Source organism: Gadus chalcogrammus, chromosome 6, assembly GCF_026213295.1.
Source record: "Gadus chalcogrammus isolate NIFS_2021 chromosome 6, NIFS_Gcha_1.0, whole genome shotgun sequence".
NCBI classification, from domain to species: domain Eukaryota; kingdom Metazoa; phylum Chordata; class Actinopteri; order Gadiformes; family Gadidae; genus Gadus; species Gadus chalcogrammus.
Window position 1 is genome coordinate 25,786,214 of NC_079417.1, and position 15,584 is coordinate 25,801,797.

The window sequence follows — 15,584 nt, forward strand, 5'->3', positions numbered from 1 at the left end:
TGTATTTTAATTTTTAAAAAAAAAGGCTGGAACTACAGAGAATAAAATCCTCATCATACATTTAAAATCACTCATGTTAAAATTTTAGAACATAAGGCAAGTAAAAACATTCAAATCTAAAATCAATCCATAGAATGGGACCAGGGGTTTTGTAGAAGCTGGGCGGTGCAGCGGTCAGGGATCAGGGCCGTTGGTCGTACTGACTGACCCTCCGCTTGATGTGCGACAGTTTAGACTTGAGATATTTGCACCTCTGCTTTTTGATTTGGTAATCTGCCGACTAAATAGAGAGATATAAAAAAAAAGAACATGAATAAATCAATCTAAATGTGTGCCACTGAAATACAAAATAGAAGTGTTTGCTTTTTATTTTGAAAGAAAACAGATTGATTGGATAATGCATGTTTAGTTGTAGTAAATGTCCTTGCCTTTTTTATATTCTTCAGCCTGTTGTATTCATCCATGGCATCCTGGGTTAAAACAAACACACAAAAACTCATCAGACCAACAATCAGAACAGTGCAACATGAATACATTTGACATGCATGGAGAATTTAGATTCGGAACCCTTCTGAAACCATCCACCACATGCATGCATCCGTGAGGATTTACAAGTCCAATCAACCATTATTGGTTGAATTATGTTTTTGTTTTAGGAAATCCCGGATAGAGTATTCTGCTGCATCTGTGGTATTGAAAATAAGTATAAGCATCAGCAGGGCCGTCGTTATCTTTATTAATTATCATAAAATGTAGTCATCATTTATATCATTGATCGAAAATGCAAGTTTCTGTTGGGTATTCTGTGAGTCATTCCAGCAGCAGATCTAATTCATACTACTTGTCATTGCAATACACTGCATGAACCGTATCTTAAAATATTGCGTGCGTATGTATAAAAGTTATATTCCAATAAACGAATGTTAATGTTGTTCTCCATCTCTAGTCTAGTACTGTAGCATGTCAATAAATTACAATTGAATGACAGTTGGCAAGTCTGCTTTCTACTTAATACTAATAACTAACAACTTGAATAATATACGTTTTTGAGGCATTAAAACATTTCAATGATAAAGACATGTACTTTAAATTGTAATAAGGTGCCTCAGTGTATTAAAAAAAAGCATACAAACATGTCAGTACACTAACTTCACACTTCCCTGAATTGGTTTTCTACTACAGCGCCTTACCAGGAACTGAGGGCTTCCTTCTTTGTGTTGGTCCAGCTCCCGGTCCAGATCAGCCAGACCAGCGTTCAGGTTCTCCAGTTCAGCCTGAATGCCCTTGTACTCCTGATGGTCCTTGTCATACTGCCTTTTGTAGTCCAAGCGCTCCTGCTCATCCATGATGGGCGGAAAGTCCCTGATGAAGAAAAAGTAAAAGACGATCAATAATTAAAATTCTTTCCCCTGCAGTCATCTCGTTCGTTCAATATCAGATTTTCTCGCCTCCGATTACCTGATCTGATTACTTTATTAAATTAATAAGATACGGTGAACATTTGACATAGGTTAACCCCATAACATGTAACTTTGTCCATCTAAGTAAAGGGGTCATGTTCATGCTCAAAAAATGTTTACGTCTACCACATACTTTTTAACCATTTGCAAAATAGTTTAAGGTGGACAGAGTCATTGACAATGTTAGAAATTAGATATTATTTCAAAGTTGGATATCATTAGCAGGAATCTCTGAGTTATTTATTCATGTTTGCATAGAAATATATTTGGTTTAAATGATAACTCAATTGTCATGTAGGAGAAGCCAGTTAATACCAGTTGGGCCGTACAGTTCTGCGTTACTATAAGTGATCATCTCATTATGGCAATACAATGTTGTCCTTGTGAAATCTAAGATCCATGTTTGGCCTGAAAACAAACTCTATTTTGACTACCACTAGTAAAGGTTAACAGAAACATTATCTGTTTCCTATTATTCACATTCATATGGAGCTGATATTGGAGGATAGCGGTTTGGTCATATTTTACGAAAAGCGAGACAAAAACAATTCATACAGTTTGTCAGCAAATAATTTGGAAATATATTGTGTTGACGAACCATGCACTAGTTTTTCCTTTCAAGGTTTAACAAGTTTGCCAAGACCTTTCACAGTGGCAGTTCAGTCCAATCAACATCACAAATATGTGTTTTTCTAGCCACTACCTTTCTTGGAAGGGGGCTGTCCTTCGGCACATTGCGACATGTGTGGTACACAGCTGCAAGTCATTCAGTTACATGCATTCTGGGGGTGGCACCAAATAAAATAAGGGCACTAAGACAACGGTACACGTTTGGTCCTCAATGTCTGTCAATAATGCCCTGGCACAATCCTAAATGTCCTTACTATTCATTTGTAGAGCTCATATTTAACCCCCTATTTCTTTCGATATACTTACATGTTGAAGTCCTCTTCGTCCAGTTCATGGCCAGAGTCGGCCTCCGAATCCTTCTTCAGGCCACCCTGCGAGCTGGTAATGTCCGAGTCTCTGTGAAAAGGCCGCACCAGAGCATTTCAACCTTTTCAATAATCTGTACGTTGAGGGAGTCTTTTAAGGATATTATATTTTAATTACTCGTAAAGATTAGAACAGAGTATAAACATTAGCCTCTTTAAAAAAAAAATACTTTACTAGCTGGATAGATAAAGACTGAATGAAATGGTAAAACAAACAAACAAAAACATTGATAAAATATGTTACTGGTGTCAAGCAGTTTTATAATCTGAGTTTCAAATTTATCAGTTAGATTAATTTTCTCAATTCATTCTTAATCTGAACGTTAATATTTTTTAGTCCAAACTATAACACAATAACATGCTTGTGGATCAGGCACATTCTGTAGCCCAGGCCTCACAGTAAACTCAGAGTTCCCTTATAAGCGAGGTCAGGGCGGTCTGGTTGAACATGGAAACAGGTAAGACCGGCTCTTGTGTTGACTGTAGGAAACCTTACCCAGGTAGGTATATGGGCTTGTTGTAGTCGGGACTGTCCAGGTAGGTCCTGGGGCTCCAAACCGCATCATTAGGGTCGTTCAGCATGACCTCTGGTTCCCCAGACACATTGTTCACCTAGACGCCAAGATAATTGCGAATGATAAGTTAAGAACTCATTAACTTAAATGACCATGCCAAAGTAGGCCACACAAATTGCTTAATTATACAACTAATAGTCCAAGGAACAATGGCTTTAATGGTCGCGTTGGTTCCCTGTTCCATTCGATGCATCATATTGTAGCATCATCAAAATCAATATATGTTTGAAATGCATTAGTCACTGGTACTGCACAGTTCTGGAATTTTCCCAGTACATGCCTACATTATTCAAGTTTTTCCACTTCGAACAAAGCCTTCATAAAAACAAAATGAGGCTGATGGAATTGAAGCCAAAACGAAGTCTTCCCAAGATGCACCACAGCTCTCAATTCACTGCTGATCGCTGATTTCTAAAGCAGCTAACCGTTTTGGTTTTCTAGCTTAAGGCCTTAAGCACAGCTCTCTGTGGATGAGTGTGTGTTTAAAGATCTCCTATTATACTACTTTTCTGGTCTTAATTTCTTATTAATGACTCCTATAGAGCAACCTGACACGAATCACAGCACAAAAAACGATGTAGATTTTCAGGAAACTCTTCCTCTCATCATGTACGTCATTATTTGGCACTTTAGTATGGTTAAACATGACAATAAATCATTATAACAACGTTTATGGGTCATAAAAGTCGAAAAGGCATAATAGGTGCTCTTTAAGCTCACAGTGGTTTAGAAGGAGACCTCATAAGAGTTAAGGTTCTCCGATTCTTTTATTGGGCCCGTGAATCATTATTTTTTTTGTTTCGTCTTTACTTCAATGTGCTATTTATTCCAAAAAAGTTCAACCATTTTATGGCATCTGGTTTGTTATTCTGCAGGTAGCTTTAACATTCTAGAACTGAAAACTGAAAACAGAGTTGTTGTTTTTATTGGTAGATCTTTGAGCCAACCTGCCAAGACACTGGCCATAAACAAACAACGGGATCCTTCTCAAACATATGAAACTCAACACCTCTTTAATAAGTTTAGAGCAATAACAAAGAACCCACTCATCAAGGGAGAAGGGTGGCAATTTTTCCCAATCCTGACTACTCTGGCCAAACTGACCACTTCATTTGGTGAATGGAGTGGACTGAGTCGTGACAGGGTGGGTTTCAGACCAGAGTATCCAGTATCCAGGCCAACATAGCATATGGATTACAACCACCACACCCAACATTGACATCTTCTTCTAGCAGATGATAATTGCAATTCAATTTATTACCTCATGCCAAATGTTGAGGTAGAGTAACATTTCCAGTAAGGAAGGAATATTTTGGTTTTAAAAACAAAAAGCTAAACGATTGTAGTGGAATTAGTCATTAGATTAACTAATAAATACATTTAATCAACCATGTTTTTGATATGCGTCTTACTTTACTATTGTTTGGCTTCCTTGCATTTGTTCTTTTTAAACTGTAGTTTATTTTTGTAATAGGAACCAGTCAGGTCTGAATTGTCAACAATGTTTTTGTCCAGGACCAACCGGTTCCACCACTTTCTAACCACATACCAGAATGCTACCGAAACTGTGATGACACAGGAAACTTTTCCCCTAACACTCAGGGGTAAGCTGACTTGTTTATTTAAAAAAAAAAAAACATGCCCCAAAGCTAGTTTTACAAACATCTTTCTTCAAGGGCCAACTAACATTTCCAGAACGTCTAATGGGTGGCTGGCTGGGCGTTGGTATCATCCACGCCCCAGCTGTGGCTGTCTTTGGTGTGTGCATTATTCCCGCTACCAGTTTCAGCCTTCCTCAAAATAAAAGCATAATTCTTTCAACCGTACTTTATTAAAATATTGTTTTGCATCAATTCTTTTCCCTTTGATTTCCCCATTGAAACATATTTCATATTAAAAAGTGGTACATAAATCTAGGGTCTGTGGCAGTCTAATGCAAAACATAAAAAGGTAAATTTGATTGGTTTGCATTCAGTCCAGCGCACTACATTGGGTGAATGGGTAAGGTTCTACTAATGAGTGAGGTTTATCTCACCCATTCACCGATGCTGTTGGGGAAGCCGCCCTTGAGGCTCTTCACCTCCTCCCACAGGACGCGGTCTCTGCCCCGGCGCCGCAGCGCGGCGCGGGTCTTTATGGCGAACACCATCAGGATGATGAGGCCCACGAAAATCAGGAAGCCCAGGACGATGGCTATGGCCTGGGAGAAACATGGTGACACAGGTGAATCTTTAGTTTCAGTCTGGTCGGTTGGAGGCTGTGAGGAAGAGAGGGCAGTAGGCCTAATGTCACGGCCTCATCATGGCCATGTGTATGGCAAAGGGGAGAAGTAGGAGGATTACAGTTACAAACACTGCTGTAAGACAACAGAGGAGCTCTTCAAGTGAATCGAAGAGCTACTTTAATTAATTTGATACAAAAAGCGATACCAGCTCAACATGCTGTGTATTTTTTGCTTCATATTGATAGTCAGTAATGCAAAATGTCGGTGAGAATGAGCTCAACTAGCTATTCTAACAAAGAAATAGGTTGCAGACCAGTTAAAGGGTGTCCTGGGACAATTATAACGCATATATCACACCATATATCACCAAAGGAGATAGTTGTGTTTGAAAATAATTGACAGCAAGTGCATTGTTATATTTAAATGTAGGAATATAGGGCTGAAGTCCCAAGGATGGAAGAGCCTACCTCCTGGGGCTCAACCACGCAGTAGGAGTAGAGGTACTGGTTGATGAAGATCCCCTGGGCCTGGTTCTGGTTCTGGTACTGGGCACACAGCTGCTGGATCTGGCTGTAGGCGTTCGAGCCCGAGCTCTGCGCCGTGGGGTTCACGGCCACCAGGAACACGATGGTGGCGATCAGCATCATGAACGCCAGGATGGCAGAGATGATGATGGCCGCCAGGAAGAATTTGGGCGAGCGCGACGACGACTGCCGGGACACCACCAGCACGAAGATGATGAGCACGGCGATGAAGGTGATGGCCGCCATGGCGATCATGAAGCCTTTCCCCGCCCGGGGGTCCATGTACTGGCTCCCGTAGGAGGAGCCTCCTCCTCCGTAGCCGCCGCCGTAGCCACTGCCGCCGTAGGAGCTGCCCCCGCCGAAGGAGCTTCCGCTGCCGTAGGATCCCGCCCCGCCGTAGGAGCCAGCACCGCCGAGGCCTGGCACCAGGGCGCCCAGGCCTCCACCGGACATGCTGTCGTAGGCCAGCGAGGAGGCGACGCAGGCGAACACCGCCACGCACATTATCACGATGATGATGCTGATGATCTTGATGACGCCGGGCGGGGAGCCCCAGCGGTAGTAGTGGAGGTAGTCTGACGCGGGGTAGTGGGACAGCACCGGTTGGGAGTGACGCTCACTGGGCTTGTGTCTGCTGCCATGGCTGCCGGGAGGGAGGGGTGTTGTTAGCTCGAGTTAGCTGAGACGCTAACCCTTGTTAGTTTAAGGATTTTTGTCAACTGCAACTCAGACTTAGACATTACATAGAATAAATACATTCAAATGTATTAATTATTAGAATTGTATCTGCCTTAATATTGGGGCTGGATTTATGATGACGATGTGGTGGTAGAAGCAAGGAACAGTATCAATAGTGCAGGAGGTTAACTTACTGTCTGTGGGTGTCTGGCTGGTATGGGGGCAGGCTGAGCTTCTTAGCCGGCATTTGTATTTACCTGTGATTAATAATGACATGATGTTTAAAACCAGCGCACACCCCCGACACACACACACACACACACACACACACACACACACACACACACACACACACACACACACACACACACACACACACACACACACACACACACACACACACACACACACAGGGTTCCCAATTTCGAATGATTAGGTTAATATAGGAGCTTCTGGAAACATAAAGATATAATAGAAAACTAAACGTTAAAGAGGAAGGCGAGGGAAAGATTTAAATAACATGAAGTTAGACACGGCTTGGATTGCTGATGCCGTTTAACATTGCAAAAATGCAGTTTAACCTAAAATAAGTAGGCCTAATAGTCGTAATATCCGAGCTAATAAACACGTCACCGCAACCTCAACACGTTGATAGATTTGCTCGGTGAAGACGGAATGTTAAACTTGGTAACCAAATAATTCAGCATCAACGAACCATCGAGAGTATCCCAAAGTAACCTACTGAAACTGAACAGAAGTCTGATATCACAGCCAAGGTGCATGTATAATTTAGCCTTAAGATGGAGCTCACCGGTTAAAACTCAAAAGATTTTGAGTTATATCGACTTTGTCAGTAAGTATTATGTTGGCCTCCAACGCGATCCAAATGTCTGCTTGGGTTTCAGGTGATGTTTGGCGCACGGAATGGATCATATGGATTGTCCGTCAGGAAGGGATATGGCTGGGCCACACCCTTGCATTCTTATTGGCGAAGATCGCATCCGCTCACAACCGCACTACAGGTGTCCTTTACTCACCCAACCTGTAGGTCGGGGTGAGTGGATGCTCTCTTCGCCAATAAGAAGGCAAGGGTGTGGCCCAGCCATCAGCAGGTCAGCCCTCTCCTGGAGGGCTGACCTGCTGATTACAAAACGGTAGGCAAACTAGTATGTTTACATATTGAAGCGTTTTGTTGAGCGCATAACAGAGAACACAAAATAGGAGATCTGGAGACACACATCTTAACTACAAACACAATAACTTATTGTCAGCTGATTAACGCACGCACGCACTTGGGCACACAAACACATTTTGATGCAGCAATCTGGGCAGCCAAACTGGGAGCCAAATTGTTGAAATACTTGGAACAGTAATCTCCTAAGAAAACTCCTGGGAGTTGCAAGCTTGATTTCTTCAGGGACACTCTTAAGGGATCACAAAAGGTTCATAAAAAAAGAAAAGAAAAACTGTTTTAAGGTCATTGTTGGGACTGGTTTTGTTTGCAAGGCGAGACGGGTGGTAACCTGCTAATGTTCTATGTTCTCCACATATAAGATGGGCTTATTGGGATGATGCAGGGGTTCTGTCATGATAAGACCCCTTGTGTGCTGTATCAGCGGACCAATCTTTCCCTGCATTGTTGCAGAGCTAAGTGACGAAACAAAATGCCCCAAAACACCAATTCCTAATAGTGGTGGTCTAAGAAATGATTTGAAAGTAGGTTTAACAGTTAATTGACAAATAACCTATATAAAAATCTTAATATAAATACATTATTGATATGTTAGATATTTTCAAATCAGGAATTTAATTGTAATTCATGATCAGATGAACAACTAGGATCCAAGTGAGGCATATGTCATATCAATCATATTTTGTCTGAGGATTCTGGCCCTTCTTGGCCACCATGAATTTCTATCCAGCATTTTTCAGCTAGACATACTTTTGCTGTAGTGAAAACATGAATACATCTAGTGCATGCTACCACCCTGCCTCTCACTCATAAGTAAACATATGATACGGTGGATAGATGTAAAATATGAAAGTATTAAAATAATGAATAATACAATGCAAACATAATTTCAATTATAAAAATATATATTTACAGTTACAGGGCAAAGGGTTGAATACATTGCACTAGAAAAACATTAAAACAACCAAAATACACAGGAAAATACTAAATCAGGAATAAACATTTTCAATGGCGAGTTTGGGAGTTTTTGTGTTTGAAATTGAATGTATTGATTAAAAAAAAGTATCTACATATAATATATACATTCTATATGCATGCATATACATTTGGAAGAAGTGTAGTGTTCAGGTTTAAATGCTCTTAGCAGAGCTGCTCAGGCCATCTTTCCAGCAGTTATACTGTTATACTCTTGAATCTTGAACTTGATGTGTGCGAGTTTGTTCTTCAGATATTCACACCTATCTCGCTTTTCCAAAAATGTTGGGTCCTAAAAGGAAAATTAAAATAATCAATATTATATATCATCTATCAAACAGATCATCTCCAGACACATTGGACACTCAATTATAACCCCGAGATTGCCATTTGTTGGAATTATGTTAGTTTGACAAAAAAATAATAATTGCAGCCGCCCGGGGAACAGGTGGGGGTTTCAGGTGCCTTGCTCAAGGGCGGATGAGGATGTAGGAGGGTACTCTACAACTACTCCCCCTGTCCACATTTTCTTTCTAACTACCGGTCGGGAGTTGAACCGGCCTCCGGTTACCGGTCCAACTCCTTAGCCAGTAGGCCACGGATGCCCGCGTGTGAATATGAAAAGTGTACGGTTAAGGTTGTATACTCACAGCTTTCTTCTTCTGGTATTCGAGCATAATGCCATCAATGCGGTCTTTTTCCTGAAAATTAGAGATTTTATTCAGGTTAAATGATCTGTATATTTATTCTAGTTTCTTTGGTGACGTTTATGTTTGTATAAGGGGGATTTACCATCTGACTAGAGGGGCGAGGTGGTAGGCTGGACATGAGTTCGTCCATCTCCCCAAACCTCTTGGCTATTGCCTGAACCTCGGCATGCAGCTCCTTGTACTCTGCATATTGGTCATTAAAAACCGCCTTATACTGATCCCTCTGTTCCTCCGACTGGATACTGGGATACTTCCTGCGGGGAAAAAAAATGTACACGGTTAGATCTCTGCCTTCTTACCTTACCCATGTTGAATATTACCATTTACAATTGATGATCACCATATAAACCCTGTCCGTACATTATTATTCGCTATATTTATAGTGCTTCACACTGCCGATCCATTACTGTAGTTTTATTCTATTCAATTCTTTATTCCTATTATTTTGGCCCATATAGTTGGCGGCAGTGGCTCAGGAGGTAGAGCAGGTTGACTGGTAACCGGAAGGTTGCTGGTTCGATCCCCTGCTCCTCCTAGCTGAGTGTCAAGGTGTCCGTGAGCAAGATGCCCCACCCTAACTGCTCATGACGAGCTGGCTGTAGCCTTGCGTGGTTTACTCCTCCGTGAATGTGTGAATGTTGGTTGTAATTCATTTTGGATAAAAGTGTCAGCAAACTCCCCTGAATGTAAAATATAAAAAGGTTAGAGTGAGAAAGTATTGAAGTCAAGCGCTCACGCCACATAGTCCGCTATGATGACGGGTTTGGGGATGTGCCCGGCTGGGATGTAACCCTGGAGGATCTCCGGCTCCAGGGGCATGGGCAGGCCAGCACGGGAGTTGGTCTGGCTGTAAGCATCATCTTGATGAAAGGTGGGGAGGGGGGTGGCCTCTGATGGCCGGGAACCTCCTCCGTTGAGCTTTTAGGACAAAGTTTGAGGTTGTAGATTCTGGTTAGGGTTTTGTAAGTAACGTATGCTTAGTGATTTGACTGAGAGACAGTTATGCCTGAAGACTTACTATGGACATCGGTAAGGAGGACGCAATCGTTTCCATCTGAGACAATGACATACAAAATAAAAAGGACAATTAGGACAAAACTTCATTGATGAGTGGGCCAAATGATGAGCAAACGTCGGATGTGTCGGAGTGCCTCTCGGTCACAACACTCTTGTTGTTCACCTCCTGGTCGAGCGCCGCCTTCCTCATGCGGGCCGCCTCGTGCCTCCACAGCATCAGACACACGCCCGCGCCCAGGAAGTACAGCGTCATGGTGAGGAACAGGAAGACCATGGCCGCCGTCTGGCCCGCCTCCGTGCGGCAGAAGGCCCCGTTCACGCCGTTGTTGAACACCGGCGTGCTGCACAGGCCCCCGCGGGTGGTGTCCCGCACGTACACCACGCCCGCCGCCAGGTACAACACGCCCAGCGTCACGTTGACCATGCACTCGGTCAGCGGCCACCAGGACGAGTCCAGCAGGATGGCGCGGTAGTACAGGCTCATCCCCAGGACCAGGATGATCACCGTGACGATCCACACCAGGCCGGCCACCACCAGGACGAACGGCGTCTTGGGGCCCGTGTACTGAATCCCGCCCTGCCCGTAGGCCCCACTCATGGCGCCTCCGCCCAGCCCCCCGTACATCTGCGGCGAGGAGTAGCCAAATAGGTTGAACCACTCGTTGTCCTTGTGCACGTAGGCACACACGCAGGCGAACACGGCCGCGCCCAGCAGCAGCTCAACGCAGCCCAGGATGCGCAGGAGGCCCGCCCAGGACTTCATGTAGGCGTAGCGCAGGTGGTAGTCCTCCACGCGCTCGCTGTACGTCATGGCCGAGCTGTTGGTAGGCGCCTCCGACACCGAGCCCAGGGCCTCTGCGCCGAGCAGCAGGCCGTCCCGCTCCTTCCGGGAGGCGTAGCTGCCGTGGCGGTCCACGTAGGAGCCGGGGAGGGAGGGGGACGGGGGCGGCGAGTGGGGAGGGGAGCAGCGGACGCCCGGCGTGGTGCGGTTGCTGTCCTCCTGCATCCAGGAGGGGGCGAGGGGGTCGGGGTCCTGGGGGGCTGGAGGAGGAGGAGCCGGCCAGCCCTGGGTGAGGCTTCTACCGCTGCTGCGGAAGAAGTTCTTCACGGAGTCGGGGACAAAGCGGCGCACGGGTTTGATGTCCATGGCCTGGCTGTCGGGGTCCAGGGGGTCCCCCACGCTGCCGGGAGCGCCGTAGAGACCGCCTCCCACTGCAGGCGCCTCGGGCAAGGGGGGCGGGGGCAGGGGGTCCGAGCTGACGGCGATGTCGGCTCCGCGTTGCATGTCATGCAGGGGACGTACTGGTGGTGCGTCCCGCCACAAGGAGCCCAGGGGAACCTCATCGTAGTAGGGGCTCTCCCGCACATGGTCAACACGGGTAGCATAACCATTGGACCCTGAATACATTGGCAATCCCTTTGTTTTTTTTCTCTGAGCAGAAAGAAAGCAGCAACTGGAAGATTAAGAACAAAATACAAACCGTTCCTCAATGCCAAGAAATTAGAATTCTTGTTTCAACTGACACTGCACTGGAACATTGTTCAAATTGTTAAATAAACTACAATTTGGTCAATTAAAATGTTGGCATTGTTAATGACACAGTTAAAGGTTGTCAACAAGCAGCAAAGTATGCAGTAAAACTGATGGTTCCAGTGGTGACGATAGTTTTAAACTGCAATGCAACCCTGTAGATCCTTCAATCCTAAAACCTTAGCGTTACACACTGCACACAAATGCACGTCTACTCGGCTAACGATAAAAGCCAAGGGTCTGTGATACTAACAATTCACAATGTAAGCGATGGGAACTTTTAAGGCGTAAGTCATAGCTATAAAACAATCTGATTTGCTTTCAAACGCAACATTAACAGTACAATGTCATATCATTGTGTATATTTACCTCTACACCACCTGTCGATCTCTTGGCCAGCAGCAGTTTCTGCAAACAGGTCGGACGACCCACGTGACCTCCCACTCCCTTATGCTGTGCGTGAAGCTGGTTTTGGTTGAAGGCGACTGATGAAGCATCAGCTCGGAGCGCGGGAGGGGGCCGCCCATCTGCCGGAGGGCCGGTCCAACCTGTGTGGTTGGTTTCATTAAACTCTGTGACAACACTGCAATGCTACTGGGCCAGCATGACCCCTAATGTAGGCCTAAATATTTTTTTTAAAAAGTAACTAATTATTTCAAATTAAAATGTTCACTCAATCTGTTAACACATTCATAGGCTTCGCTTCGATCTTAATTTTTCTATACCCAAATGATGTACTTCAAGATGGATAGTGAGTGTGCAGTAGACAGGGGCGTAGGTAGCCACGTGCACTATTAGTTTGATCTAACTTTGACTTATTATTCTTATTGAAAGTGTTATATTTTGACATTATGAAAAAATATTGCACTTAAAACAAGACTGAACCCTTACCCTCCTAGCCTATACAGATGACTTCAACATGATAGAAAAATACATAGTCATTTAGCGGACGCTATTATCGAAAGTGACATAAAATGTCTGAGAATTATAATTGGATGCATAAGTTTTTGGAGCACCCATATACAATTTTTTCGAGAAAAAGTGAACTCATAAGGGACGGGAGGTCTGGAAAAGGGGGCATAGCCTATTGGCTAGAAATGGGAGGAACGGAGGGTGTCCTCCCCCTCTGGGAGCTGGAGGGGGCGCAAGAACGGATTTTTCTGCAAATCATATCCATCAAATAATGGGATCCTGGGCAGAGGCTGCTATATAATAACTACAGCCTCTGTAATATACAGGGACTTTGACAAAATTGCATTTGCTCTAGAAGTGTGGCACCATACAAAGGTATACTGCAACTGTGTGGGCTATACCCGTATCATTGACTATAATAAGGGTGGTTTATTTTAAATTGCTATAAAGTAATGCTAAAGTGGCACCTACATGGGGACATTTTAATAAACCAATACATTGCAGAACTACATAATCCTTAAATGGACATTTCTTTCTAGCACTTTCAGCATTACCTTTGTCGCACTAATGGGAGTCAGTACATCTGAATTGTTGGGTTGAAAAACGAAACATTAAAAATTATGGAAGAATTAATTTTTTTTATTCAAAAAGAAAAAGTCACACATGCCTACTAATTTCCCAATAATGTTTGTCTTCTGCGAATACGCCACATATAATGTCCATATCTTGCTCTATCTGTGAGGACCAATCATACAAGTCAATGTATGTGTACTTCCTACACACTAGTTGTTGTTTTTTATCCACTGGTCCATCCACTCGACAATACGATCCATGTTGCTCTCAAGGTCCTCTGGCTTATTGCTCGGTAACTGGTGAACCAGGTCCTCCTTGTAGGCCTCCATGGCCTCCTCATAAATGGTCTGAAAGATCTCACATTGGACGTTGTCCTGCAGTTTCTTCCCTGTGTAGCCCCTACCGAATGGGAAAGCACATCATGGCATTATAGGCAAGCCAACTTTATTTATATAGCACTCTTCATACACGGGGCAGTCTCAAAGTGATCAACATAAAGATTATGTAATACAATCAAATGAAATAATAAAAGAACAGAGAAATTAAGAAAAATAAAGGCAAAGTAAAAAATGCATTGTAGAAACAGTGCAAACGTTAAAAGTGTAATATATTCAAAGGTCCCATGGCATGAAAATTTGACTTTATCAATTCTTTCAACAATAATATGAGTACCCCCTAGCCTGCCTTTGGACCCCCAGTGGCTAGAAATGGCGTTAGGTGTAAAACGAGCACTAGGTATACTGGTCCGCCTATGAAAAAACAAAGCTCAGACGCGCCGATTTGGAATTTGGCCCCATATGTCGTCATATCTCAAATCGTAACTACAGCACATTTAACTAACTTTGACTTCCTACCGAAACAGCCTAAGGATTTAGTTACCTGCTTTCTAAACGGCTGTAGAGATTTGTGTTATCCGTGCGAAGGACAAACACAATATGAAACCAGCGCTCTGGAAAAAAGTCACAACCATGATAGTCCACTATGACACCCCCGTCCACCATCTTCTCCTCAAGCTCATCGACAACCTGACGAAACATTAGCAAAACAAAATGAGTACAGAACCATACATCTCATGTTTGGTGAATAACTTGTCAGCCATGTGCCAGGTCTAGCAATTCAAGCAAACACAAGGAGGTAAAGGCCAGTGTGTAGCTTTTATCGTAAGAATTGTGGTTGTAATTAGCTCTCTGCATTGCATACCTGATCCATTTTTTTTTCATTACTTATAGCTTACATCAGTCTGGACCACAGAATATTTCTATGAATCTCACCAGTTTCATTTCTATGTTCTTTATATTGCATAAGGTCGTTCAACAAATTTGGCCGAATATGTTTTAGTTGATCAGAATTCTATACATTTAAATTAAATATTCACGATGGCGGTGTTATATATTGACTTTTACTCACCCTATCCTCATCCAAAACAGGACACTGGTAGTCGTCATCAAAACCATCAAAGAGCTGACCTGGGCGGGGGGGGGAAGGAACATCAAGACGATGACCAGAGACAACCACTGATACCTCTGGATGTGGGAGGAAAAATATTGTGCTGATGGGGTGTGTGTGTGTGTGTGTGTGTGTGTGTGTGTGTGTGTGTGTGTGTGTGTGTGTGTGTGTGCGCGTGTGTGTGTTATGGGGGGGTGCTGTGTGTGCGTTTCTGAATAACAGAGTTCTCACCTTCTTGTGCTAGGTCACCTATGTTGATATAGGTGAGGCCTGTCCGTTGAGCAAGCTCTTTACCTAGGGTTGTCTTTCCAACTCCCGGCGTACCTGTAACAACAGACACACGGACTGGATCAAAACTTTGAAACAATAACTAGCTAAACTCCGTTGACTTCACTCACCTGTGAGCAGAATGTTGGGCCGTTTCATTATCTTCATTGCTTTAACTTGACTTGTAGAGCGATGCCGAGGCTGGGATCCTTAAAGAAAGGGTTCAGGTAGTCGATAAGTGTTTTTCAGCCTTCCTATATTGTTCTAATGATTAAACACACATTTAGCTTCCTTTTATCCAGCGTTGTGTTAGACGCATGCGTACTGCGTAGCTCCAGCGTGCTCTCACAACAGGAAGACTCCCACGTCACTAGAGTGCGCCGTAGCATTACAACCAATCCCTATCTATTTTAATTTTCAGGTAGTCGATAAGTTATTTTCATCCTTTCTTTATTTTTAATTGGCTATATTGTTATAATGATTTAACGCACATAAAGCTCAGTTT

At 43.5% G+C, this 15,584-nt stretch overlaps 2 protein-coding genes across 3 annotated transcripts; both read right to left on the reverse strand.

Annotated features, from left to right (window-relative positions):
* Positions 1-23: 23 nt before the first annotated feature.
* marveld2b (MARVEL domain containing 2b) lies at positions 24-12,355 on the reverse strand. Its single transcript, XM_056593319.1, is given in 16 exon segments — positions 24-280; positions 429-470; positions 1,191-1,362; positions 2,397-2,486; positions 2,952-3,067; positions 5,066-5,230; positions 5,722-6,421; positions 6,651-6,708; positions 8,787-8,819; positions 8,822-8,915; positions 9,274-9,324; positions 9,416-9,587; positions 10,070-10,251; positions 10,352-10,387; positions 10,514-11,804; positions 12,251-12,355. Coding segments are annotated over 15 exon segments (3,255 nt in total). The 5' UTR covers positions 11,759-11,804; positions 12,251-12,355; the 3' UTR covers positions 24-181.
* A 1,056-nt stretch (positions 12,356-13,411) lies between these two features.
* On the reverse strand, positions 13,412-15,421 carry ak6 (adenylate kinase 6). 2 transcript variants are annotated; one of them, XM_056592081.1, is made up of 5 exons: positions 15,211-15,421; positions 15,044-15,136; positions 14,774-14,889; positions 14,246-14,391; positions 13,412-13,765 (listed from the first exon to the last, which is right to left on the reverse strand). In XM_056592081.1, exons 1-5 carry the CDS (start codon positions 15,245-15,247, stop codon positions 13,576-13,578), a joined length of 582 nt encoding a protein of 193 aa, XP_056448056.1. In that variant the 5' UTR covers positions 15,248-15,421; the 3' UTR covers positions 13,412-13,575. The 2 variants fall into 2 exon arrangements, with proteins under 2 accessions (XP_056448056.1, XP_056448057.1); XM_056592082.1 differs by having other exon boundaries at positions 14,774-14,832; positions 15,211-15,419.
* Positions 15,422-15,584: the final 163 nt, after the last annotated feature.